We start from the raw sequence: 25534 nt of genomic DNA on the forward strand, positions 1-25534 counted from the left end.
AGGAAGGGAAGGATGTCTGGACTCATGGCATTTTGCCTTCCCAAGTCACCGTTACGCGTGATGGAGCCCGGCTTTCCTGGGGATGGCTGAACACCTGCCTGCTGGTGGGAAGTGGTGAATGAATTCCTTGTCTTGCTTTGCTTTCATGTGTGGCTTTTGCTTTACCTATTAAACTGTCTTTATCTCAACCCACGAGTTTTCTCACTTTTACCTTTCCAATTCTCTCCCCCACCCCACTGGGGAGGAGTGAGCAAGTGGCTGTGTGGGGCTTAGTTGCCGGCTGGGGTTAAACCATGACAACACCTCTACGGAAGCAGAAGAATTAGGAGTCCAGACTTCCAGCATAAACTATCTTTTTCTTTCTCTTGTAGATTTACTTTAGATTTTCACCAGTACTTTAAGGCCATGTTTGCAGTTTAATTTGAAAAGACATGGTGCCTATAGGGATTAGTGAAGTGCCTTGCAAAAGCACAAAACTCAGTCTTGGAGGGGAACAGAAGTCATGAAGACAGTGATAAAACTAGGAACAGAGTACAATGATATTGCAGGTTGCAGCAGCCTTCACAGAAAAATAATTGCTGCTGCTATCAGACGAATGTTCTTATCATCTAGAAAATCACCAACCAGAAATCTCTATTTTGACTTCAAAGCAAATCCAGCACTGTCTCACCACAGGGCACTTATCACATTCATTAATTCACAGGAAAATTTCTTTTAATGTCTTGAATGCATATTTACAGCTTACTTAAAATTTCTCTTTAATATTACCTTAAAATAAGAGAAAAACATTCAGCCATTCAACTCACACAGGTTGAAATCCGTCCTCTGGAAATACCACAAAAAAAAGGCTAATGGTCTTTAAGATTCCTGTGACTCGTTTCTCTAATTTGCTGACTCCATAAAACAATGACTGTGGCAATCACTCCAGGCCTTAATGTTCCTAGAAATAATGTATTAGCACTTAATGCATGGTAGTGCCACCAAGTATTGATGAAAACTGTTACACGCAAGATCAAGTAGCCTCATCAAATGCTAATTACCAAAGTGGGAGCTGAAATGGACTTACCAATTCTACAGTAAGACTTTTTCTTCCATAATGGTATGTGTGTAAAAAAACAAACAAACGTGCATGATAACAGCTGCAGCTGCATAAATAGCTGTATAAATACCCAGTTCCTTCCTGCAAAAACTTTAGCTGAATTTATGTGATTTTAGCTTTACTCAAGGGTTCTTACAACCTGGAAGTATCTGCAGCTATGGATGGAGGTGAGGCAGAATATTATGCCAGCCTGTTGTAGCACCGCATCGAGCCTGATTATTTTTTGACTCATAGTAGGCCAAAATCTCTAGACAATGTCTTCTGTGCATAGCTCATGGAGCTATGCAGGGAGCTGGAGAAGTCACGTAAATGTATTTTCTGAGCTTCCATTTCCATTATCTTGCAATCTAAGAATGACTGCAAGTTGGAAATAAAAAAACCAAATGTTTTTTGTCATCTTCTTCCAAACATTCATCTGACATTACCATCCATTAAGGACTGATTATTCTGGTTTGCAGCTTCTCGGTTCCCCCAAATGAGGACTAATTAAGCATCATGTGGATGAGCATCATGAGAACCGTACTTTATTCAGCCTTATTTCTCTCTCAGACTAACCCTTTCAGCACTAAGCACCAGTGTCTAGCTCTCCACCCTGTGGTTTTAAGTGGTTTTATAGTGAATAGTTTCTTGCAATTCTGGGGTCAAAGAACAGAAAAAATCAAATGCAGAGAGACTGGAAAGGTTAAAGTGAAAGCTTGACATCTAAAAGATGTTAATTTAACCCCACGTTCATAATTATCCTTTTGATAACTGCACAACAAACTCAGCAGGATCCTGTGCAATGCTTCCTGTAGGAAGTCCCCCTCCAGGGACATAGTAGTGGTAAACAAATAAACAAAAAGGGAAAATACACACTGTAGTAATTTCTGTTGAAATGTCATGCATGTACACATAGTGTGTGCTGGATGGACAGGATTTTGTGGTATAGTGTAAATACCAAGAGAATGCCTTGCTTGCTCTTGAGGCTTCCAAACCAGTAGTTGACTGGCAGGTAGTGTAAAGCCTCAGGATTAGCCCTGTGCAAAAATGATTTCAGTGGCAAAATGTTTTTGGGTTACTACCCTGAGGACCATCTAGAAAAAAATATTTTGCTTTTGTTTTACAGGCAATGGGATTTCACACACACAGTTGAATAACCCTTCTAAAGCACAACCTCCTCTTCCCAGATCCTGCGAAAAAAATAGGTTTTGTGATTCTTGAAAAATCTTTCAAAAGGTATTTGTGATGAGGTAAATTATGGGATAAAGAGAAGACACTGTCTTTAAACTGGTAGCTTCTAAAAGAGGATTTTGCTTTGACCTGGATTCTCAGTAGCTTATGTAATCAGTCAATAGACTGAGTGAGCTCATGTGTTTCATTCGCAACAGTTGTGACAAATAATGTAATATATCCCATATGCACAGAGTATATTCAAAGACCTACTGGTAGAAAAAGAATAAAATAATGCAGTTTACATGCCTGCCCGAAACTCTCTGCTTGAAAAAACTTAACTCCTTCCCACCTACAAAACTCCCAAGAGTTCTTTGTAAAGTTTTGATTTAAAATAGAGATGCAATGAATAGGTAATGTCTGGAACCAGATCTAAATAATTTTGTGTAGAATCAGGAATGTACAAAGAGCATGAAGTAGTTTAGGTTAGACTTTAGTAAAGTCTCTTATGCTGTTTTCATGACATATTTTGATCTAAATGACAGAAACACAGGTCAGACTAATATTACTTCTCTTTTGCCATTTTGACCGGTGCAGCCTCCTAAGATAGCTGCCCTCGGTTTCAGCTGTCTCACTCTCATTAATGGATGTCCAATCAGTTGTCATTCACAGCCAGAGGCAGAGCAGGTTGGATAGAATTTGGACTCCAGGCCAAAGCTGAAAAATACCTGAATTTTTCTTCTTTTCACAGAGCCTGTTGTGCACTTGAAAATTCAAGGTTCATTTCTAGTCTCTGGATTTTATGTGCAATCTGTATGCTTCTCATGGTCAGCACATTTAGGTTATCAGCCAAGACTCAACCAGAGTTCTGCTATTACATTTTCTCAGCTAAAATTCAGCACTTCTAAATAACTGATAAGGAGCCACACTTCCAAATGATTTATATACCAAGACACTTCAAGGAACATTTTTCATTTCAAATACTGTCACTCTTTGGGACTGCGAGTGTGCAAGACATTGTTCTCAGTTTTTCCTGAACATGTGGCCTCTGGTTAGGAGCCTGTACTAACACTTGCTGATACAAATAGACTTTTTGTGCATGGTGATGAATTGCTCAAAACACACATAGAAGTTCCTTCTGCAGGGAGGATCCTGTCTTCCTTACTCGGCTGTTATCCTGTTGTGCACAAAGCCACACTTCATTATTCATGAGAGGCATTTTCTGTCAAAAACCAGGGGATTTGGAGCAGCACTGGCCTATGACCTTTCCAAATAGCAGGGAAAGAATAATTCATAAGGGGTGCAAATGGAAGCAAGACAAGCCATCTGAGGCCTAGGCATGATTACTGTCCAGCGGGACCTTCCCTGCTCCCCAAGGAGTCTCAGTTACGAACTGGTCCTCTGCATCTGTAACCTAATTCAGCTTCAGCTTTATCACAGGCCTGCAGCACTACTTAAATCTTCAATAAAAATCCATTTTTACAGCATGATAGGACATTCTGCATGATGGACAGACACTATTACCTTTTAGATGGAGATCTTAACGTTTAATGAGTGATACTTAGCATGCAACAAAAAGCATACAAGTAAATTTGCCTGCAAGTGAAATTAAGATCCCAGCATTGCCTCTTTGAAAATAAATGCTTTGTACCCCAGCTGTTGTGGTTTTCCAGTTGCTATTTTATCCAGCTGAGGTGGCTTGAAGCTCATTCTTCTACCTTTGAGCATCCCTGGGTTTGCAGTCAATGAAGATGTTTTTTAGACCATCACTCCTTTAAAAATGTATCTTGGCTTTTGGAAAACAGCTGAGTTGGTTCTGCTTAAAGAATAATGAACATGTTATGGAAGGCCTGTAGTTTTCAATTATTAAATTAATGATGTGCAGAAGTGCTTCCAAAACATGTGATTTCATGCTCTGGTCTGCATGTCAGTGCTCAATACACTTAAATCTGTGCCCTTCTGGAGAAGCAGAAGGCTTATAATAGTCTAACAACTCATAAAAACAAAAAACATGTCAGCTCAGCATGAAAGTCTGGTTTCAATTCACAAAAATTGACAAAAGCCACAGGAATGTAGTACTACACGTGAAATAATTTCTAAGGGGTGGAATATATTCCACATATACTGAAACACCTGAAATTTGCACCTACATTTTAACTTCCTACAGTAAGAAGCCCCATTATCTTTGTTTCTTCTCATGTCAGCAGAGAGAAAGCAGGTACCTCAGATGTAGGAGCCTCTGGTCTACAAGGAAAATGGATTCTTGTTTTAAGAAGAATGTTTCACTGGGCACCAACAGGTTGCCTGAGGTAGGGGACTGGATGTCATTCAAGAACTACTGCAATTGAATTCTGTTTATTCAAAGGACAGGCTATAGGAAAACTGAGTCAAACTTTTTAAAAATGTAGCCTCCCCCCCTCCCCCAAGCTAAATACCTGATACGTACCACAGAAGCTCTTACCTTTCGGTATTATTTTGGGTTAGTCCCAAACAAAATTCCTTTATTTCCTTTTACGAAGAGATCTGTTCAATACATAAGTGTTTGGAATTTTCAAAGACATGATATAAAGATAGAAAAACCCCAAATTTAGATTCTAATGTTGAAAGGAAAGGCATACATTTGCTAGAAAGTCAGTGCTGAAACCATAAACTTGTTGTTCCCCTTACGCTTTGGCCAAATTTGCTGTTGCAAACTAGCAGGGGCCTGAGATGGTTACAGAGAGAACCACTCAAGGTCTGTGATGACGACTTGCAGGGCAGAGGTTCCACTTCAAGTGAGGAAAGACAATGTGAGACACCTTCCTGCAGCAGAGCTCACCGCTAAGTTTGGCAGCTATATGCACAGCCTTCCTACCAACCTGCCCATGCTCTCAGCAATGTGCCCTGAGCGCTTCCAAAGCAGCAGTAGTCAGCTTGTAGATTCTCAAGATGTCAAACCCTGAACAAGACGTACAGGACATTTATCTTAAAAATGCCAAACACATTTTAGAACAAAACAATCCAAAGACAAGATTCGCACTGTCCCAAATGCCTTGATGTAAGAGCTGGAGGCCCATGTTTATGTTACTTTGGTTGGTGTTCAGCCACGTGAATAAAAGGAAAATGCTGAACTGACTTTCTGTCTAAGGCTAAAGCATCATTAATTGTTTCAGAGCCATGTTGGGTCTTAGCAGATGGCAGAGAAGGAACTGAATTTCTGATATTTTTAATTAAAATATAACCTCAGTTATTATGGGATTAATAGTTACATAGTTACATAGATAAAGCTGCACAATTTTAATGTGATTTGGTAAGAGGCAGATTCTCTACTCTGTAGACCTCAGAAGGCAGGTGAATTCACATTGGTAGCTCTTGTGATTTTACTGCTAGTCTTATGTGAGGCATTTTTCCGAAGGCTGCTCCTACAGGCAAGAGAATATAGTGAGAACTTCACCCCCACTTCCCCGCCCCCAACAGATCCACATTCCTAGCAAAGTTTACAAAAGAAAATGCTTAAATCACTCAAACTAGAAAACAAATAGTAAGGCTCCCAAAAGCAGAGATATGTATTCATACATGTAAATGCCACATTTGGGGTAACCGGGTCTTTGGGCCTGCAATAACACTTTTTGACAGAGGGAAGCCTCTTTTCAGTAAGGCTGATCCAAACCACCAAGACTCCTTTTCCCCTTCCCTGGATTTTGGTCAAGACAGTTTTGGCCGGCAGTGATGCAGGCATGTGCTCAGATGCCTTGTCCGCAAACTAGCTCAATGCCCTGAGGCAGAAGAATCATTCCCCAAACCTGTTCCCACCATGGTGGTCACACTGGAGTGTCTTCATTATACCCCAGCCCTAGCTGTGCTTCTGACCATTACAGCAATTCTATGTCTTCCCATCTGCTGCAAAGGACCCAATCAACCTTCCTGTGGGTTGGATTTTGATAATCGTATCTTGTCACAGGGAACATGGGGCCCTTCTTGTCCCCAGCTACTTGTGCCCAAATGCCCCAGTGGTCTGCAAAGTAAGTGGGGTTTTGCACACCAGTTGTTTGGTTAAAACAGGGGAGAACAGTCAAGGCACTTTCTGCTTCAGGGTCTGATTTTTCCGGTTCACTAGCTTAGAATGAGTCTGCGCATGACTCTAGCAAAGGGTGTGCATGGTGTTTTCCTTGACTAGCACAAGAACAGAAAAGCCGCAGTCTGTCACATCTCTGTAAAGTCCAAATGTGTCACTCTGAGTGCCAAAAACCTGGGTGTCATTTACTTGACAAGCTTGGGACCCTCACTCACGTCTAGGGCTTGTGCTGCTTCACAGATGTCCCAGTACATCTTGGCACACGTGCTGCTTTGTGTGGGGGCCGTATCCTCACCTTCACCCTCCCTCTGAGAGCTGAGAGGAGAGGGAAGACCTTACAGCACAGAGACCCCACCTGGAAAAGGCGTGTGGAAGAAAAATCACCAAAAATGCAGTTTGACAGAGCTGCCTCTCTGGCTCCTACATGTGGGTGGGCAGTAGAGGGAGGTGAGCAGCTGAGGCAGTAACAGAGGGTGCTGCTCCACCAAAAACAGCATTTGGCACACCGTTTCACCTGGCCCTGTGGCACACACTGGCATGCACACAGGCACCCTGCCTTCCCCAGTGTCCTTGCAAACCTGTGCTGCAGGGGCCTGGGGGCTCACATCATGGGTGGCAGTATGGCACAGCCATCGAGAGTGACCCCATGGTCTGGTGCACCACACTGGCCCCATGGGGAGACCCACCAACACTGCAGATGTGAACGGGCATTTCTGCCCAAGGCAGTCCCTGCAGTTTGCTGCTTGTCCCCCTTCCCGTCTCCCAGCCATCTACACACATACCAGTGCGGGCCATGCCTGTAATGCGAATCGTTTCCTGCTCCGTGCCACTGCAGGGGTGGGAAGTGATCCATGTTTATCCCTGTATGGGGACACAGGTGCAAGGGGCAGGAAGGCACAGCAAGGGAGAGGAAAAGGGCAAGTGCGGCTTTTTTCAGCAGAGAAACGATGGGTGGGAAGTCCCTGCCATGCTTAGATTATCTCAGCACTAGCAAACAGCACAGACCACAAGGAGCTGGTCTGTGGAGGGAACCTGCGGATGCTGATCTGCACACCAAGTGTGTAGATGACTGAGCAGGAAGGCCAAGGCAGAAGTTTGGAATGATTATTATTCTCTGTTCTTTTCTACAGCTTCAAACTGCAAATTACCACTTGGATTCACTTATCCACAGAAACAGGGGGCATTTGCAAGGGGTTTCAGTGCATCCCTGGTGAATTTACTTCCTGTTTCTACCAGGCCTGTAGGAGCAGCCTCTCAGAAGCTTGTTTTGGGACCTGTCAGGATATCCAGGATGCTGATCCTCTGCCCTCTCCTTTGAGAGGGGGAAGGATGGCGGGTTGCACCCTCAGCACGTGTGGTGGTTTAAAACTCCTTGGGTGTTTCTGAACAGCAGCTACTTGCTGGGTACAACACTTGCCAAAGCATAGCACATTTACTCGTCCTTCAGTGATTTGCAGGGAAATAATCACTCCAAAAATCTTTTTTATCCCAAATGTGTGAATTGCATACTGACATTGCTACCCTGCAGTGTAAGAGATACATTCAGGGTAACAGGATCACTCAAAATTACTACTTTCTGCAACGGAAAGTGATGCAACATAGATGGCATTACTTCAAACAAATTGTAGGATTGCTTTTTTTAAAAATGTGTATTATTGTGAATCAGATTTGGCTTTATCTTCTGCCTCCTCAGGCCTGCCCACTGGTTAATGCAAGGATGGGAATGACACATCCCAAGTACTGTCACATCTGCCTGACAGTACTGTGCAACCGCTTCGTGCAATGGTCAGCCATTTTGAAAGAGGCAAGGCAACAGCGTGCCACCCACTGAAGTTGCTCAAACCCCACCTCCACCCCCGCCTTACCTGGGCCGGGGCACTGGAGGAGAGGTGGGTCAGGTCCCCGATCCTGGCGGCCGCCCGTGGGTCGCTGGAGCTGATGAGGACAGGCGCGCTGATCTCCATGGAGTGCCGATTGCTGGCGGCCTGGGAGGACTTGTGTGTCATGCTGAGGGCTGTGAAGGAGTGGCGCTTCTTGGCGTTCTTCTTGCCCTCCGCCTGCCGTTGGGCTGCCCCGGCCACCCCAGCACCGGCCAGCGTGGAGCAGGGTGCCAGACCCACTGCCGCTGCTGCTGCCACTGCTGCCGGCTCCGTTGGCAGCGGCACATCGCAGCCGGAGGCGGCAGCCAAGCACGTCTTGTCCATCTCGATGAGCTGCTTGGCGGATTCATTTAGCTGTGTGCAGAGGTAAAGGGAAAGATTAAAAAAAGATTAGAGAAGGGGGGATGTTAACAGACCATCACAGATCACTGACGGCACCTTCTGGACCTGCCTGGGCCTTCCTCCCTGAAGCACCATGATCCTTTCCTGGTGGCCTACTCCAGCGCCAGCTGCAGCCTCAGCAAGGGGATCATGCTGAGTACTGAAATGTGGCGGCTGTCCCCTGGGACGGAGTGGGGTCTGGGGTGCTATGCATGCCTGCACGCCTGAGGCCCTTGCTGCAGGGCAGATCTGCCCTGGCAAAGGGGGTGCTTGGGGCAGGTCCCCAAACCAGCCTGATTTCATCATCTGTCCACTCTCTCTCAGTCAGCCAGGCAGATCCCTGGGAGGCATGCTGGCACATTTTGTTTCCCAAAACCTGCCCCAAGCCAAGTGTTACTGTCCACCTCCAGGGTGATCCCAAATTTATTTAATTTTCTGAAGTTGGGTGACTTATTTCCATCCACTTCTTAGTGACAGGAAAATCAAAAAAGAGGTTGAATAAGCATCCAGGAGAGTTAGGCTAGAACCAGGCACCACAAATTGCTGCACATTTTAAAAAAACAACGTTCCCCAAAATAGCTTGTCCTAGGCTGCAGAGGCAGGCTGGGGGAAGGAGGCAGGAGCCTCTTCATCAGTGTTTTGCTGTTTCCAGGTCCATCATGGGCCTATGCTTGATGTTTGCTACACAGGCGTTTGATCCAGGGTACGGCTTCCAAATCCTTCCACTTTCATCTCCCTGCCTCCCATCTGACACAGGTTATCCAAATGCAGATGCAAACCAAAGGCATTTGTTCCAGCTGTATCACCTCAACTGGGGAAGAGCATGATGGCCACTGGAAGACTTGCTTGGTATCCAGCTTGAAAAATTGGTCTCATCAGTCCTCCCAAAGGGTTTAAAGCTTGGCCTACAGCCCACGGAGACAGCAGAGCACCAGGACACTCAAGCCAGTTTTCAACCCACCATTTCTCATTCAGTCCACACTCACAGATAACTTTGTGCCTATCAATGGCAAAGGCATGCTGGGCGGGACAACCCTGTCGCTGAAGTCTCTTACCTCTTAGCCATCCTAACTCATACACGAAAGCTATGTCTTGCATAGCTGAAGAGTTTTTAGGCTCATAGGGGTGCTACAGTCACTGATGATACATGAAGTGCGCTCTGAAGTCAGCAGTGCTTTCTGCACAGCCCTCCCTGCCAATAGATCTTCCCTTGAGGGGTGCTAACAGCTGAGGGAAAATACCACATTTTGCCAACAGACCTTTATATTAAACTAGGATGCGCTGCAATATGTTTGCATTTAATGAATAAAAACAACATATGAAAAAGGGAGCCATGGCTAATGCACACGTGCTTTTGAATACACTGCTATTCTGAGACCCACATAAACCAGAGGTGCATATAACACTATTCTGGATCAAAACCAGGCTATTTTTGTTTCTGTAATCTCTGTATGAATTACAGCAGCATCCAAGAAAATCAGCAGAGGACAAGGTCTTCTCAGGCTTTAAATAAAAAAATAATAATAGTTGCTGCTCCAAGCCAAGCCACTTCAGAAAACTAATACAAGTGAAAATAAAAGGGAAAGAGAGAGGGATGGGAAAGATAACAACAGAACCGTGCATTTAAACAAATGTGTAATTGGCTAGTTTTTATGTCTCCCAACCACTGTCACCATGCTGCAAATACAAATAAGAAATATCTATTGCTAGCCTTATGCCAGCCCTCCTAAGTGTGAAAGCATTTCTGACTCCATGAGGACCCATTCTAAGTAACAGGCAATAAACACACTAACACATCGAAAGTCACCATCAACTTGTCGGATCCTTCATTCTGTGACAGCTTCCACCAAGTCAACCAAGAGGCTCCAATTAATGATGCTCCACTATGGTCAGAGCTGCTGGGAGTCCTGCAACCATTCAATTAGCAGGCCATTTTCCCAGCTGCACTCTCCAACTCGAGACCATGCTTACAGCCAGCACAGTGCACCTGCCAATTTTTGCCAATAACAGCTGATCCCATTTCAGATTCTTCAAGAATGTCCATTATTTCCCACTTCATCATGCTCTAAATTGGTACAACTTAATATTTGCCAGCAGGCTCCAAGCTGCAAGGAAACCAGATGGCTCCCCTCCCTTAAGTAGGTGTTACAGCTCCGCTTACCCAATCGATGGAGATAGTCTAGCTCAATTGTTTGAAATATTAAGGAGAAAAGGAGAAAGATCAAATATGTATGATTCTTTTCTACAGCAGAGGGTGAGGAAATACTTTGCTAATCAACAGCAAACATGAAAAGAATATATTTTAAATCTTTGACACAGGAAAATATAGTGTCAAAAAAAAAAAAGAATTTAGAACTTCCTGATTATACAGCAATGCTCCATATGGACGATGAACTGCTCCAACTCTTAATATCAAAACTCTGATTGTCTTGTAGGAATTAGATTATAAATCCCACTGGCTGAAATCCAATTTAACACCAAAGCTGTTCTTTTTAAAACAACAAAATCCATTATTTTTTTGTTCAAAGTAAAACCTAGTTAAAAAGGTCAATAAGAGAGCTAGCATCTAAACACAGAGTGATAAAAAATAGCCCTGTATTGATATAAACAAAGTCATTCTCAATATCAGTAGAAGATTAAAGGCAAAAAGAAAACCCCTCCCCGAAACAGTCAAGCTAATGAACTCTTGGGAACATCAGAGTCTTCCTGAAATACTGGGAAAATATAATTTTGGTCTGCCAAGATAAAAAATGCTTTATAGCTTTACAACTTTATTTTTGTAGAGAACTGTTTTTAAACAGCTTTGCCCACAGATGCTGGAAAGTACTTCCCAAATAGGCTACGAATACCAGAGAAGAGGTTCTACTTACTACTTTGTGAAAGCCAGTGGTGCTGCCTCTTCACCAAGAACTTTTAGAAACCCTTTTTAAAACATAAACACGATTGCTAATTTCTTATTTTAAACTCTGAGTATGTAAACAAGCATTGCTTTCTGGTGTCTGTCATCTGATCTTCAGGCAGATCTGCCTCCAGAGGAGAAGCTTAATGGAAAGTTCTGACCCGCAGTCATTCTCAGGAATTTGACATGTCTTACGACAGCCCGTAATACCAGAACTCAACTTTCTCGCCTATTTCTGATTCCTCCTCTAGAAAGAATCTATATTTGAAATTCTGGTCCTGCTAATCTCAAATCATAAAAAGCCCTTGAGACTGCAGCAGGACTGATTATACCCCAAACGTTCTGCAACAAGATGTCCTAGTAAACTCAAAATATGATTTAGAAGGATAAGGCTTGGATTTGCGTACCAAACCAGTCTAACATTCCCAGCAGCCCTGCACTCCTGGGTCTGGGAATGCAAAACCTCGTGAGGGCAAGCCTTGTAATAGCTGGGGGACCCTACCATGCAATGAAACCGTACAGTAAAACTGTTCACAGGGTCTCAGGGGCTATTGACTGCAGGTGCTGCATGCTAAGAAAAGGATGCACCAGCCTCAGTTCATAGAGCTACTGTGCCTGTTTCTCAGGAAGGCATTCCCCAGCTGTGAGGAACCCTACTGGAAACAGCTCCAGCTCGTCTGGTTTTAAAAGCAAAGGAGGGTGCATGTGGAATACCTCTTGTGCACAGAGCCTTGTTCACCTCCAAACAACCTTTTCCCACAAAGGGAGCAGTAATCAAGCTCCATTCGTTAAAAATTTGCTGACCTTGATCAGGGAGCCACACTGCTCTCCTCGCCACAATGCAAGCTGTCATGACTTTGGCCTCCAGCCAGACAGCCCATGCAATATGAGCTAAGGGAGAGGTTTTTTCTTCTTCTGGCTTTTAGATATGACTATTTTAGATTTCTACTTGAGACTTTACCATATGGGCAACAAAGGTACAAACATTAAGCTACCTCACTTAGGACTTCTCCACTGCCAAAATTAATTTTTTTATTAGTCTCTAGATAAACCTATTTTTTCTGCAGAATGCATTATGGTGACTTTTTCTCTGCACATGCTTGCACACAGACACATACACACACCCCAGTTCACTCCAGTTCCTGATACATGTAGGTTTAAAAGGGACTACCTGTAAACAGCTTCAACATATTTCTCTTTTAAGGATGAGGGGATACAGGAGAGAAACTGTCATCTGCACTGACTATCCCCACATGGGACTAAATATGCTCTTTATATCCCAATGTGATTTAATGAACTATAGTTTCAATGGGCAGTGTTATGCACCCACTTACATATCCCAGCTAGGATGAAGAGTGAGGAAAAAGCTACTTCTTGTCCCGTGTGGGTCCTAATTAATTCTATTTTAGTCAAAATAAAAAATTATTACTTTGGAACTTATTGTTATTATTATGGAACAAGACAGAAGCATGGGAAATTTAGGTTAGATTTAAATAATTAACCTTTACTGCATCTTCCTTGACAAATACGCCAGTGCGTTCACTAATCCATGGTAGTGGCAAAATTTGTTCTAGCCCAGCTTAGACCTCCAAGGAACACCTTGATGCACGGTGGTTACCACAGCAGCTCCTGGGTTGTTGCAGTTCACTCACAGTGCTATCTTCTGTAAGACAGGACAGTGTCTTATTCTGCTACTGAATACTCCCAGCTTTCTAGACATTTAGGTCTGAGTAAGGGATTAATTTCTGACTGATATCTGACCTACCAAAGAGAGGACCGGACCTTGCTCTGTTTCTGGTTTAGCAACATACTTCAGTGCATACTTGATACTACGCAGACTGAACTGTTGCTAATGGGACTAAAACACCATTCTTTTCTGCATAAGGAAGGATTGCTTAAATTCTCAGTGTTACACATGTGCTTAAGTATTTTCTTGAACTGGAGCCAATTTGAACCAGAAAGTACAGTTTATTAAGACTTTCAGGAAAACAGTTCTTCATTTGCTATGTAAGCTTTTATTCTATCTTTGTGGAAAATACTAGCTGAAGGGTGGTGCTGTTGAAATACAGGTATAGATCAGAAATATGTAAGTTCAAGACCCCTTTTAAAAGTGAAAAGTTACAAAACTCCACAAATCAATGCATACTTAGTGAAAAAGAACAAATTGGTAAGAAAAAATATCCTCAAGGTTTTGGAAAGGAGCCACTGAGCAGAGCATAAAGGAAAATTAAAATTCTTACTAAAACTTCTTCACAATGTCCCCCTGAAAGACTGAAAATGTTTTCACCTAGGGACTGCTAATTTTTATACTTTACAGTTCATAAATATTGAGAAGATCATGCACATCCCTATTTTATGCCTTGCAGAAACTTTGGCAGCTTTGGAGTTCCATAGCTGATTTTGTGATTAAAACAAACAGTCTGAATTTATTACTGCATTTTCACTTCAGAGTAGTTACTTTCAGGAAATATTAAGTTCTTATGCCCTCACTGAATTAGTTTCACTAGTCTTATAATTTATGTTCTGAAGCACTGTGAGGTTATTAAGTAAGTAAGGGCATAACTATACAAATGTCTCCTGTCTCTGCTAGGTCCCTGAGAAGACTGCATCTGTGAAAGCATTTTCATCCCCCAAAAAGCAGTTTCAGAGAACTAAAGCAGCTTTTCCTTACTGTTATCCCTACCAGCAAATATAGGATACAACCTTTCTTCTACTGTAGCCAAGTAGCAAAACACCCTTCGACTCAAATGGGCATTAGGAGAAAGTACATAATACTTTATCTAATACTTTACATGTTCATTGGGTAAGTTACTACAGTGGACGCACAGCAGTTTCAAGGGCTTACTAATGGGATATTAGTAGACAAAGTTGTGCCAAAGGCTCTTCAATCAAGTCATATTGGATGCATCTACAATTTTCATCTTTTATGTGTTTTGTAAATTCAGATTTTAAAATATTTAGAGAAAGCCTCCACAGTTGTCCATGGACAGTTTAAATTCATTGGGCAGAAGCTACAAAACCCTATCTCAATTATGCATTTAGGCACCACCTCCTAATGAACAATCATTAGTAAGGCACAGATTAAGAGAAAATATTACGTCTAAACCAAAGCATTATTTAATGTTGTTGTGCTAATCTCTAACAATCCACTATTGCCTTTTCTCATTTATGGCTAGGGAGGGACAAGCAAATGTGGAACAGATTTTCTGCAAGTGGTTTATCCATCATGGAAGATAGATTTCTGAAACTCCACACTGTGACTGAAACAGTTATTCCATACTCCCAGAAAATACAGGAAGTGCAGTACATGCATTTGCTTGAACATATTCACACAGAACAATAGCTGCAGAAATACTTTTCTAGGACACATCTCGAACTTCAGGTGTCCTGTTCCTCCAGTCATAGGCTGAGGCATACCTCTTGTTCTCTTTTCCAAGAGCCTGCTAAATATGTTAGCATGTTCTCAAGGAAGGAAGTCCCCAGATCCATACAGCAGATAGCCTTCCTAATAAGGGTCATACATGAACACAGTTATGTATAGTCTGGAAAAAGCAAGCCAATCAGTTTTGTCTACAACATGGTTCCCTGAAAGGAGCTGTACTTAGCGATCTATTTCCCTGTCTTACAAGATCTTTCTCATTTAGCAGCAATGTCACTTCTAACGCACTGAGAGGCCAAAGGAATGTAGCATATTAGAACAGCATGTGCTTGGACGAGCGTGTCATCATGATCTTGCAGAATGAAAATAAATGATGCGTGCAGCAGAAGTAAACACTAAGCCCTGGGTGGTGAACTGGGAAATTTTTTTCTTTCTCTTTTTTCCAAACAGTTTTAAGATGGAAAATGGTTTTCAGTGGTGGAGAACAAACACATGGCTTGGTGAATCCCAGAAAAATGCGCAGTCTGCTGCAAAGTCCGCTCAGGAGCAAAGCACAGCAAGTAACCTTATGGAAACTAATGTTCAAATCACTGTGAAGGAAGAAAAGAAAACTAAATGCAATGGCATCAAAAATAAATGAACTCACCAAGAAGTATGCTCTCTGCATCCCTCTGTACTCCCTGAAACAATTCAAGATATCTAGACTTCAGCTCCAAGTATGAAGACTATCTTACACTGATCTGTCATCTCTGAATCTCAGATCTGCTCTGTGTTTTCAATGTGCCTAAGAATTTCCTTCTCTCTTCTTCCTATCTGTCCTATATGGACACCCTTTTTCATAATGAGATGCTCATGCCTGCACCAAAGCTCCTTTGAAAGCAACAAATGTAACGACAGTTTTACTCAACATCAGAAAGAGCAGGAGAATCCAGCCTATTCTTACTTATAAATTATTCAGAAAGCTAAATAAAAAGTGCAGTCATGAATTCCAGGGCTTGATCCTAATTCCTTTGAAGTCAGTGGCAAAACTCCAGCTGCCTTCAATGGTGGAAGGACTGGTGCCCATCTGGCACCAAATTCAGTACCAGAAGAGTCCCTGTTGGAGCTTGTGAGGAGTTTACTGACAAACTATTTTTTCATAAAAAAACACCAACTCATCAGAACTCAAGCACTTCCCAGGAACGTTCTGGTTTTGACAAGACATCCATCAGGAAACAGCTTCTCAGATGATGTTTCTCAGCTAAGACACTGGAATGACCAAGGCTACAGTGGTTTGGGAGTTCACCTGGGTACCTGGGCTCCTGGTTCAAAGTCCCTGTGTGGAGGAACAGCCATGGGAGACCTGAAACAACACTGCCACTTTCCCGGTAGAAACCCACCAGCCTTCTGGCTATGCTGAGTCTCCTTTACTCTTGTTCTTGTCAAATGGAAAACCTTCGTGATTCTCCCTTTGAGTCCAGGTGCCCACCTGCACAACGATGGAAGATGCTGGTGCTGGCAGTACAAGCGTAAGCAGCCTTGTGCTGGGCTGCAGTCTGGACAGGAGACCAAGATGGACTCAGGAGGCTTTCAGAAGCAGTTTGGATGTAGTCCTCATGTCTCACTGTCACCTGGCAGCTGTATGAGCCCTTTACTGTTGCTGCCAGTTACTGAAAGGAAGTGCTCTGAAGCAGCTTTGTGCTGAAATCTAGAAACCTCTTCACTTTCAGAAACTCTCACTTTGAGTCAGCTGGATCTCAAAACTTCAGAATGGGCTAGGAAAGATATTGCAGTTCCTGGAGCAGAGCTGTGTGGATCAGAAGTGATCCCTAAGCAAGATCTGTAGACCCTATGTGCCTTAAAAAGAGCTATGTTTTCAGTTTTCTGGCAACTTTCTACCCCCTTCCTTAAAGTTCCAGAGGGTTCCTGGTGCTATTGTTTACTTGGGTGATCAGGAATACCCATAACATTTTGAATTAACTGAAAATTGAGAAGTCAAATAACACCAAGGCAGAGGATGTCTTCAGAGTCAATGCACACATCAAGCCTGGGAGTCTTGAAGCAAATAGCTTCCAAATTATGGTGTGTGACCCCAAGTATTTATAAATGGGATTGTGAACCAGGCAATATCATGCTCATGTTGTTGCGCAGACCCTTGTCTTAATAGCTGCACTGTGCACACATGCTACTAGCCATGACACCATGCCCTTTTGCTCATTCTCTGAGATTTGTTCCTGGAAATACTGTTCTTGGAAATACTGTGTTTGTAACGTTCAGGGCTGCGTGAAGGAAGCAACAATATCATGTCTTTTTTTTAAGGAAAACACTTGCTTCCAACTTAATGTTATAAAGGGCAAGGACGAAAGAAAAAATATTTGCTGAAGTCCTTTATGAATTTGATAATAAAAATGTTCTGGTGGACAATGAGAAAAAGGCTTACATGCACCTCACTTCATCGATGTTATCTGCAGAAAGCATGAAGTTGGTTAAATCTGTGAAGCTCTTGGAAGCTCTTGGAATTGCAGCATGAGGAGCACATGGGAAAGCCAAAGTAATTTTTCAAGTACTACAAGGCTTTGCCTACACTGAGCGAGCAACAGTCTTTGTTGCGGTGATTTACAACTTTGTGCAGAACAAGAAATCTTGTCCAACTGGGGAAAATTAAGTTTTATGTGCTGCAACTGAAGATTACCTGTGGGGAACTGCACACAAATAAATGCATTGCTCTCTCTCTCTGATAAAGCTGTGAAATGAAGAATGAAAGCAAATGCCAAGAAAATGTTTTGGTTCAACTGTTTGTAAAAGGAACCAAGGTATACAAACTTTAAGCAGACATTAGCACTGAAGGGTTGTGATAAACAGCCTTTGCCCTATGTGTACTATATTGAGGAAGGAGACATTTTTTACTACATAGTCTTCTGGCTCCTGCTTCCCAAGTACCAGACAGAGAAGGATTGCTGGATATGGTACAGGGTATTTCCAATAGAACAATGTCCCATGGGGCTGTATAGTTAAATACTGTGTGCATGGAGCTCCTGCTACAGCTGGCTACAAAGCAGGGCTGCTGATTGTGGTGGAGAGTTGCAGCACCAGCTCCAGGGTCACCCTGCATGTTTCACTGGGAGCAGCCAACATCAAAGTATGTCAGCCACCAGTCACAAAAGCTGCTGTGTCATCAGAGAGCTGTGTCCAGGCTTTGGGTTCACTGCTTGCCCGTGGGTTTGAAAATATGTATCAGGAAATGATGTATTCACCCAAGCGTCTGATGACTCCCTAGAGGGACAGTTCTGAGATGTCTCTCTGAAATGGGAGATGAACTACGTGTGTTTGAGATGGGCAGCAGCACATTGGGGCAGCAGCACAGCAGGATACACCAATAGTCTGTGCAACAGGGAGACTGGCCTTCTAACCTATGCACACAGATGAAAAAACGTGAGAGAGAGAGAGAGACATAACTTGTTAGCCTGAGTATGCATCTTGTAGCTGCCCTATCCTGTGGCTATTACGGTGTAAACTCTGCTTGAAATTACCTGTGCCTGAAATTTAAAGTGCCTCCTTCCCACATAGATGTGCCGATGCCTGGTACAATGGCACAGCTCATTTCTCTCAGTGGGAGCACTACTTTACATCCTTCTTCACTCTATACAGTGACCAGTTATTTAAAAACAATTTTTACAGGAGGTCGTAAATAAAAATTATACTTCTGTCTTATTTGTTAGAAGGTGGACAACAGATTGAGACAGCGTTAGGAAGCAGTGGCTGTTGCACATGGCATAATCATACACATCTCACTGGTGTAGGAAGCCTGACCAGTAAATGAAGACTGTGAAAGCCAGTCTGTAAGATATGAAAATGTGTTTTCTGTGCTGTTGATGATGTAATTGGGTTCACAACCCTCCCCGCTCATTTTGCAGAAGTAAAATCTGACATGGCTGAACTGTGACAAATTCCCTCCACTCCGCAAATTCTTGACTGAAAATGGCAGCATTCAACCTCGCACTCACAGCATGACTGACTGCCCCTCGCCTAGAGGAATCATCTGCAGCCTTCTTTGGAGAATCCGAGATGTTAAAGTATGATCGGGTACAAGGCTGAGGTCAGAGTCAGATGTCTCTCCACTGACTTGTCAACAGCTGCACTCAAGGAGTTCATTGAACTTTCTGGCTATCAAACTAGAAAACGCTATTTGTTCAACTTCCTGAGTTTGATATCTGATGTAGGGTAAAGGACATGTACCCGGCGCTGTTGAGTCATGCAGTGAAGCAGCGAGTACCCTTCCCTCGTGCATGTTCATCTGAAGCTGGATTCATGCTCTGGTTTCTGTCAAAGCCTTTTCTGCCACGAGCGTCACTGCCAGATAAGAGGTGTGCCATTTCTTCAGCACCAATGAGCTCTGAGCAGATCTTTTAGGATGCTCAGGCACATGTGTCACATTATAGCAATAAAGTATGATGATTGCTGGCATTAGTCACTTTTATGACATCCATATGCAAATGCTGTTTATGCTAGTATGCTACAACTGGAAGGAATTTGGAAAACCACTGCTCTAGGCCATGCTGTTTGAGTTCCGAGATGGCAAAATTAATGGGCTAGCAAGAAATCTGCACAGTAGGAAATCTTTCTGAAACTGCAGAACACTGGGTGGTGGGTTTTTTTTCTGTTTGTGGAATTACTCAAGCTCAAATCTTTTCCTAACACACTCCTTTCTGAAAATGGACTGCCCTGGGTTGCACCTACATTCTGCAGGCAGAGAGTCAAGTTGTCCGGAGGAAACTGAATTTTTGCAAACTGTGACCACACCATGTGATGCAGTCACACAGAGACATTTGTTAATAATACTTCTATTATTTTTGCCATTAAATGCTGAGAACTCCCACCACACATCAGAACTCTGTTGTGAGAAGCATCACGCAAACACAGAGCAACAAGACAGCTCTTGGCCCAAAGAAAGTACAATTTAACGTGAGCACAAGAGACAACATATAGATACAAACAAAATATACGAGACTGTCTTAATCAGCAAGATGGACAGAGGATTTTGCACACCATAAATCTTCTGTAAGCATCACAGCCAAGAACAATTTTAGAGAAAAGTCTGGAGAAGCAGTGCTGATGCAGATGTCCAGATGTTTCTGAAGCATTTGTTACAACACTGAAGAACAGAGAGCACTATGGAAGAAAATGAGAATTTGAAAAAAATGACAAAGCGATTGACATCGCTGGCTGATCAAAGACATGGGTTGATCTTTCAGTAGTAAAAAAAAGATGATAGGTAGACAGAGTAATAAGTAATCAAAGGTTTGCAGGTATGGGCTGGTTGTATGGGCTCTACAGGACAGCAAAAGGCTTCAGAAAGAAAGGAGTGGCAGCAGATGGGCACTCTGGATGGTTGTGAATGAGGTAGGTCTGCATTTGCTAAGGATGCAAAAAGGATGTAGCTACAATCAGGACGCAAGATGATGATAGTTCAATCCTCATGAACAATCAGCAATCAGGTTGGCCAAAAACTAGGTAGAACTGACAGTCACATGGATGAATGGAGCCAGGCATGAGGATATGATTCCTGTTGGCAATGTCTTTATTACTTGCCATGAAACTACATTAATCCCTCTTCAACCAGTGACCACACAGGAACAGTAACATACTTACCTCTGTGTACTGCACTGAAACCTCAGGTATGTGTAGAGTGAGAGTTGCTCTCTGCAAAAGCAGACGTATGTGTCACTGGAGTGGTGTGAGGCTGCCTTTGCTATGACCCTAAACTCAGCCCTCAGGAGCACTGCTGTGCCCTCAGAGGCTCCCATATGACAGACAAAACCTTGTGCTTGGGATAGAGCATGGCCTCAAGCAGTAACTGGCCAGGGTTAAACCATTACGGCCCCCAGCTGCTATAGGGCAGAGCAGCTCAGTGCCAGTACCAGGAGCTCCCACACCTTGTCATGGCCTGAGGGACTGCCAGGAATGTGGTATCAATCATCTCTACAGCCCTCCTTCCACCCCAGTAATTCATATATTGAGGGAGAGGAAAAACAGGCACTTGCCAAGTCAACACAACCACACTTGTCTCTCCTGAGCAATGCACCTATGGAAGTAAAAGGCTTTGTCTGGGAATGGGCAAGCTTCTCTAAGCACTAGACTGGAGCAAGGAGAGAATGTGCTCAGGCTGTTATTTCTGCCCTCAAAGGAAAGACTCACAGTCCTTCCTTCCAGGCTAGGAAGAGAAAATAAAAGGGACATATGAGGAAGACACACCTGTAAATTACTCTGTTGCTGAGGTAGAAGCAGATTAGAGAAAAGGGATCAAGGAGACGGCCATCAAGGAACATGCCACTAAGCTTTACTTTCCCCGCCAACAGCAAGGAAGGCAGGGAGTGCTCTCCCTCCTTCTCCAGGGCTGCTTTCTTGTCAAGAATCAGCAGCACAAGGCAGAAGTGCCTCTTCCCCCAGTGCCCTCGCCTTAGCCACAGGGTAACTCCAGCATGAGTCCACCACTGACTGAATGCTTCGGCACCTCTCCTGCTTTGTCCCAAGGTTTCTAGAAAAAATCTGTTATGGAAAAATTCTATTATGGAAACCTCTCATGAAATTTCCTGTCAATTTGATTCAATTGTGTCTAAACAGATCGGAAGACTTCAAAGTTAGATTTAGAGCAGGTCGCTCCCTCCAGCCTTACTGAAAACAAGGTTAATATTATTAACTTTGTTTATGGAATGCCTAGTGCTGCTTCGTCATAAAATTATAACTTAATAAAATAATTAGATAAATTGAGGAACAACCAGGAGGTAGAGGAGGTTGCTTGCCCAAAGCCCCACATTCCTCACCTCACCATTTTGGTGTAATGGCTTAGAGCACAGTTCGACGGCAGCATCGCCTGCAGAGTACCTGTGGGTGAGTGTTGCTGCCCTGGTCATGTTTTCCTTCAGTGAGTGTGAGATGCCACATGTCCTCTTTTCCCATCTTGCCACTTTCTGCCCCGTATCAGCATGGATGTTCATGTGGCTGGCTATGCAGTAAAAGGGATGATGGAACAGATATGACTGGAAAGTTGAAAACTGACAAATGAGTAGCTTTCAACAAGGTGAGTTCCCTGATGCACCTCAGCCACGCAGCCCCATATCTGTTAGTCCTGGAACAAGGAAGGCAGAAGTAAGTGTTGTCACAGATGAGGCAAAAGCAGGACAATCCCTTTGGCAGCAGCCCTTGCTTTTGTCAGATTACAGTAATGCCAGTATCTCACCCAAAAATGGTGCAGAAGAACATAAAATAAACAATGGCTGGTCTTCTTTTTAAAGGAACAAAATTAGCAAAACCAAGGGCTCCTATGTAATTTATTCTACAGGATAGACTAAACACAAAGGGGTGAGCCTTCAAGAATCCTGTGTGTTCTGGAGAAAATCTGGAAAAGATGGAGATCCCCAGATGAATTCCAGCTATCTCCCCCTGTTTCTGATTTTTGTTTTTAATTTGCTTGTACTGATTCTTCCTCTAGTCTTTTGAACTTGGTTTTCTCAACATTCAGCTCTAACACCTGACAAAATGTTAGAGGATTTGAGACTTAACTCAAACATCTGGTTTTGGCATAGCTAATGATATTTTTAGGCTAACAATCAACTTCATATGTTGCTTTTGTTGTTTGAAGCCTGCATTCAGCACACACATGCACTCCCGGGTCTCTGTGCCTAGACTAAAGACAGTTCGACCATTCCAGAATCTGCCACCTCTAAGAAAAGAGGTAAAAACAATTCATAGTTTCATCCTATCAGGAAACTATTATTCTTGAAACTATTCCTCTTTGAAAGCTTAAAGGGTCAAGCTCAACCACATTTTGTGACTCTTCATCACAGTAGAATAAGATTTATGTAACATGCTACCTGAAAACAGAGATTGGGGGGGGGGGGGGCTCAGCAAATCATTTATGGTGTCACTGACATCAGCTGTCCATCCTGTCCCTCTAATGGAGCTCATCGTACCCACCACAGGCACAGCAAAGGATATAAGATGTGCTTCCACCTCCTTCCAGGGGCTGGGATATTGGACCCACTTTTCCTTGGCACTGCCAGCACCAGCGCCGTGGCTGACATGGAAACATTTTGCCCTTTGCTCAGAGGGCTGTGCCCACCAGCAAAGGGGCTGATAAGATTGCCAGTTTGCCAGAGGCATTGCCCAAACATCTCACACCTTCCCTCTGTGGCTGCGTTTGGATTGAAGATCTCTACTTTGAGAGTTTTAGGGCACCAGGAAAGCTCCCCAAGAAGGAAGCTAATTAAGATGTGCAATGTGCACTAACAAAAACTTTAGGAAACAAAATGAAGAATGCCTGTGTGAGAAATAATGAAATCCTCTAGGATTTTATTTTTAATTAACTGCTAGACAAATCATGTATCTGTTGACATATAGCTTCTTAATATATATTCATGCACTAGCTCTAGGTAAGCGAGACTGAAAGATACTTTCTTTTCAAAAGCAGAAAGATCCCAGGAATTCAGCAGTGCTGAAACAATCTTTAGAAGCTGTCAAGAGGTGATCAATGGCTGGAAAAGACAAAAGCTCTGTTCTCATGCCTCCTCTAGAGAGAGCAGATTACTGATGATGTGCACTGGAGACGCCCGAGGCCCCAGGATAGCAGGTACTTTCACTGGGGTATGCTAATTTCTAGGCCTCGGAAACCTGTGCCCACTGCTGAAATGGTTGTGTGCTGTGAGGCTGCTGAGCACCACTGGGAAGTCCAAAATGTTTGTCGCACAGGCAAAAGCTAACCCTAAGTAATGTGCTATCTGTTTAGTTGGTCCTTCTGAGTAGATTCAAGGCCAAAAGGACTGAGGCTTTGCCTGAGGTATTTTTCCACGTGAAACATTGCAGGATCACATAAACATCTAATTTTTTTGTGTGTGTAAGAGACCTCTTTAGCACCTGTGCCAGGCTTCAGCTATCCCAGGAGCAAAATAAGGAAGTAATGGGCAGTAAACAGTGCATCCAGGCCTCCCCAAGATTTGCTGTACATGTGTCTTAATCATTTTCAGAAGCTTACTCATTCAGGACACCTTGTTGCTTCTGAAAGACACAGAAGTTTTAGGGTCCTTAGTAAAATCAAAACAACCATTGACAGGTACATGACAGACAGTTTTGGAAATTTATAAATATTGCCTATAGCATCAAAGAACTGACTTGAATATAGATACTTCTTGCTGGTGAAATGGCAGGTTTAATGTGCAGAGCACGTTGTGGGGCTTTCCTTTTCACACCATGCAGAGCACAGACACAGCCTGAGCAACTACAGAAGAGTAGTGCCTCCTCCCTTAGGCTGGAGCTAGCAGCCCTGCCTTCCCCTCCTAATCGAGGAAGAGGAACAAGGTCTTCTACAAATAGGCTCATCTGACATGTTTTAGATGCTTCCATTAAGCAGCAATGCCTATTTCTCTCCCTACAAGCACATGGTTAGCTCTCTCGATGGTAAGGGGGAATCCAGACAGTTAGCTCAGATGTAGAGATTTAACTGCTGTTGGTCAGATGCACTGTATCTAAGAGACCTGCGAGGTATCACAAAGGTTTTGGAAGAGTTTTTCCCAGTTCAAAAGCACTACTAGGGGTAAAACTGCTGTTCTGTTGCTGCTGCTGCTTCTTACTACTGCCAGTATGACTGCAATTCAGCAGATGTCTCTTCACTTGCCATTCAACTGAAAATTCACAAGTTGAAATAAAGAGAGTAGAAAAAAGGATGATAGGACAGTAAAGAGAAGGAAAACACTAAATGGATGAAAGTATCAAGCAAGGTGCAATAGTTTGTGAAGACATTTTGTTCTCTCTGTCCGAGGAAATTGGAGAGTCATCACCGGCATTGTTTTGTAACAAAAGCAACCCCGGGATCATAACAGAAGAATATAAACTTCTGAGGCAGAAACCAAAACTCAGCATAGAAATAACAGAAATGAGACAGAATTACACTCAGAACCAGAAAACATGTATTGAAGCACAAGCATAGTCCAGGTCAGCTGAAGGTAATGGGAAGGCTGATGGGTAGCGCTGTGTGCCGATAGCATGGGGAAGTGGCAGCACATGCAAAACACAGGAGGTGAGACCCCAGTCAGTTTGCACTGGAGAGGATGACAAACAGGATTTTGCAGGGCAAGTGCTGGCAGTCCTTGAATGGATTGTGGCTAGAGAACAAAGTTCTCTTATCAGCGCAACAGTAAAGGTCAGTTAGGTACCTAACTTGCACTTCAATTTGTGGCACCTAGGAGACAGTGCTTCAAAAATGCCCCATACAGTTATAAAAATTATACATATGCTTTTGAAAGACTCAGGAAATGGGCTTATTTACCCAGGTTGCGTGCTGAAGTTGGTTGGGCTGGAAACCTTCTATAAATTACCCTACAGAGTTATTTTTACAAAACAAAATGTAGGAAATTCAGATATTACTCATAATGGGAGATGGGCAGGGAAGATATTCCTGAATGTGACAGCTAGCAAATTTCTGGTTCAACAGTCCCTGAAACAATAACAGGTGATAAAAGTTTGGATGTGGTTTTGATTAACGGAAACATTGGTCATAACATATAAATCCTAATAACTTAATTATGAGTTAATTCACATGAAAGTAGGCAGGAGGACAAGCAAGAGAAGACCTGTAACTAAAATAGTCAATTCCCAAAAGGCAAATTTTCACAGCCTACGGCTACATCTGAATTTACGCACTGGCTGTCACTGTGGTTCACCA

At 43.1% G+C, this 25534-nt stretch overlaps 1 protein-coding gene across 1 annotated transcript in view; it reads right to left on the bottom strand.

Moving 5' to 3' along the window:
* SH3RF3 (SH3 domain containing ring finger 3) overlaps positions 1-25534 on the bottom strand; it is a 258436-nt gene that overhangs the window by 58333 nt on the left and 174569 nt on the right. Inside the window, exon 4 of the mRNA XM_056329232.1 lies at positions 8168-8536. Within this exon, the coding sequence (XP_056185207.1) occupies positions 8168-8536 (369 nt within the window). The remainder of the gene's footprint in view (positions 1-8167; positions 8537-25534) is intronic.

Source organism: Falco biarmicus, chromosome 2 (genome assembly GCF_023638135.1).
Source record: "Falco biarmicus isolate bFalBia1 chromosome 2, bFalBia1.pri, whole genome shotgun sequence".
NCBI classification, from domain to species: domain Eukaryota; kingdom Metazoa; phylum Chordata; class Aves; order Falconiformes; family Falconidae; genus Falco; species Falco biarmicus.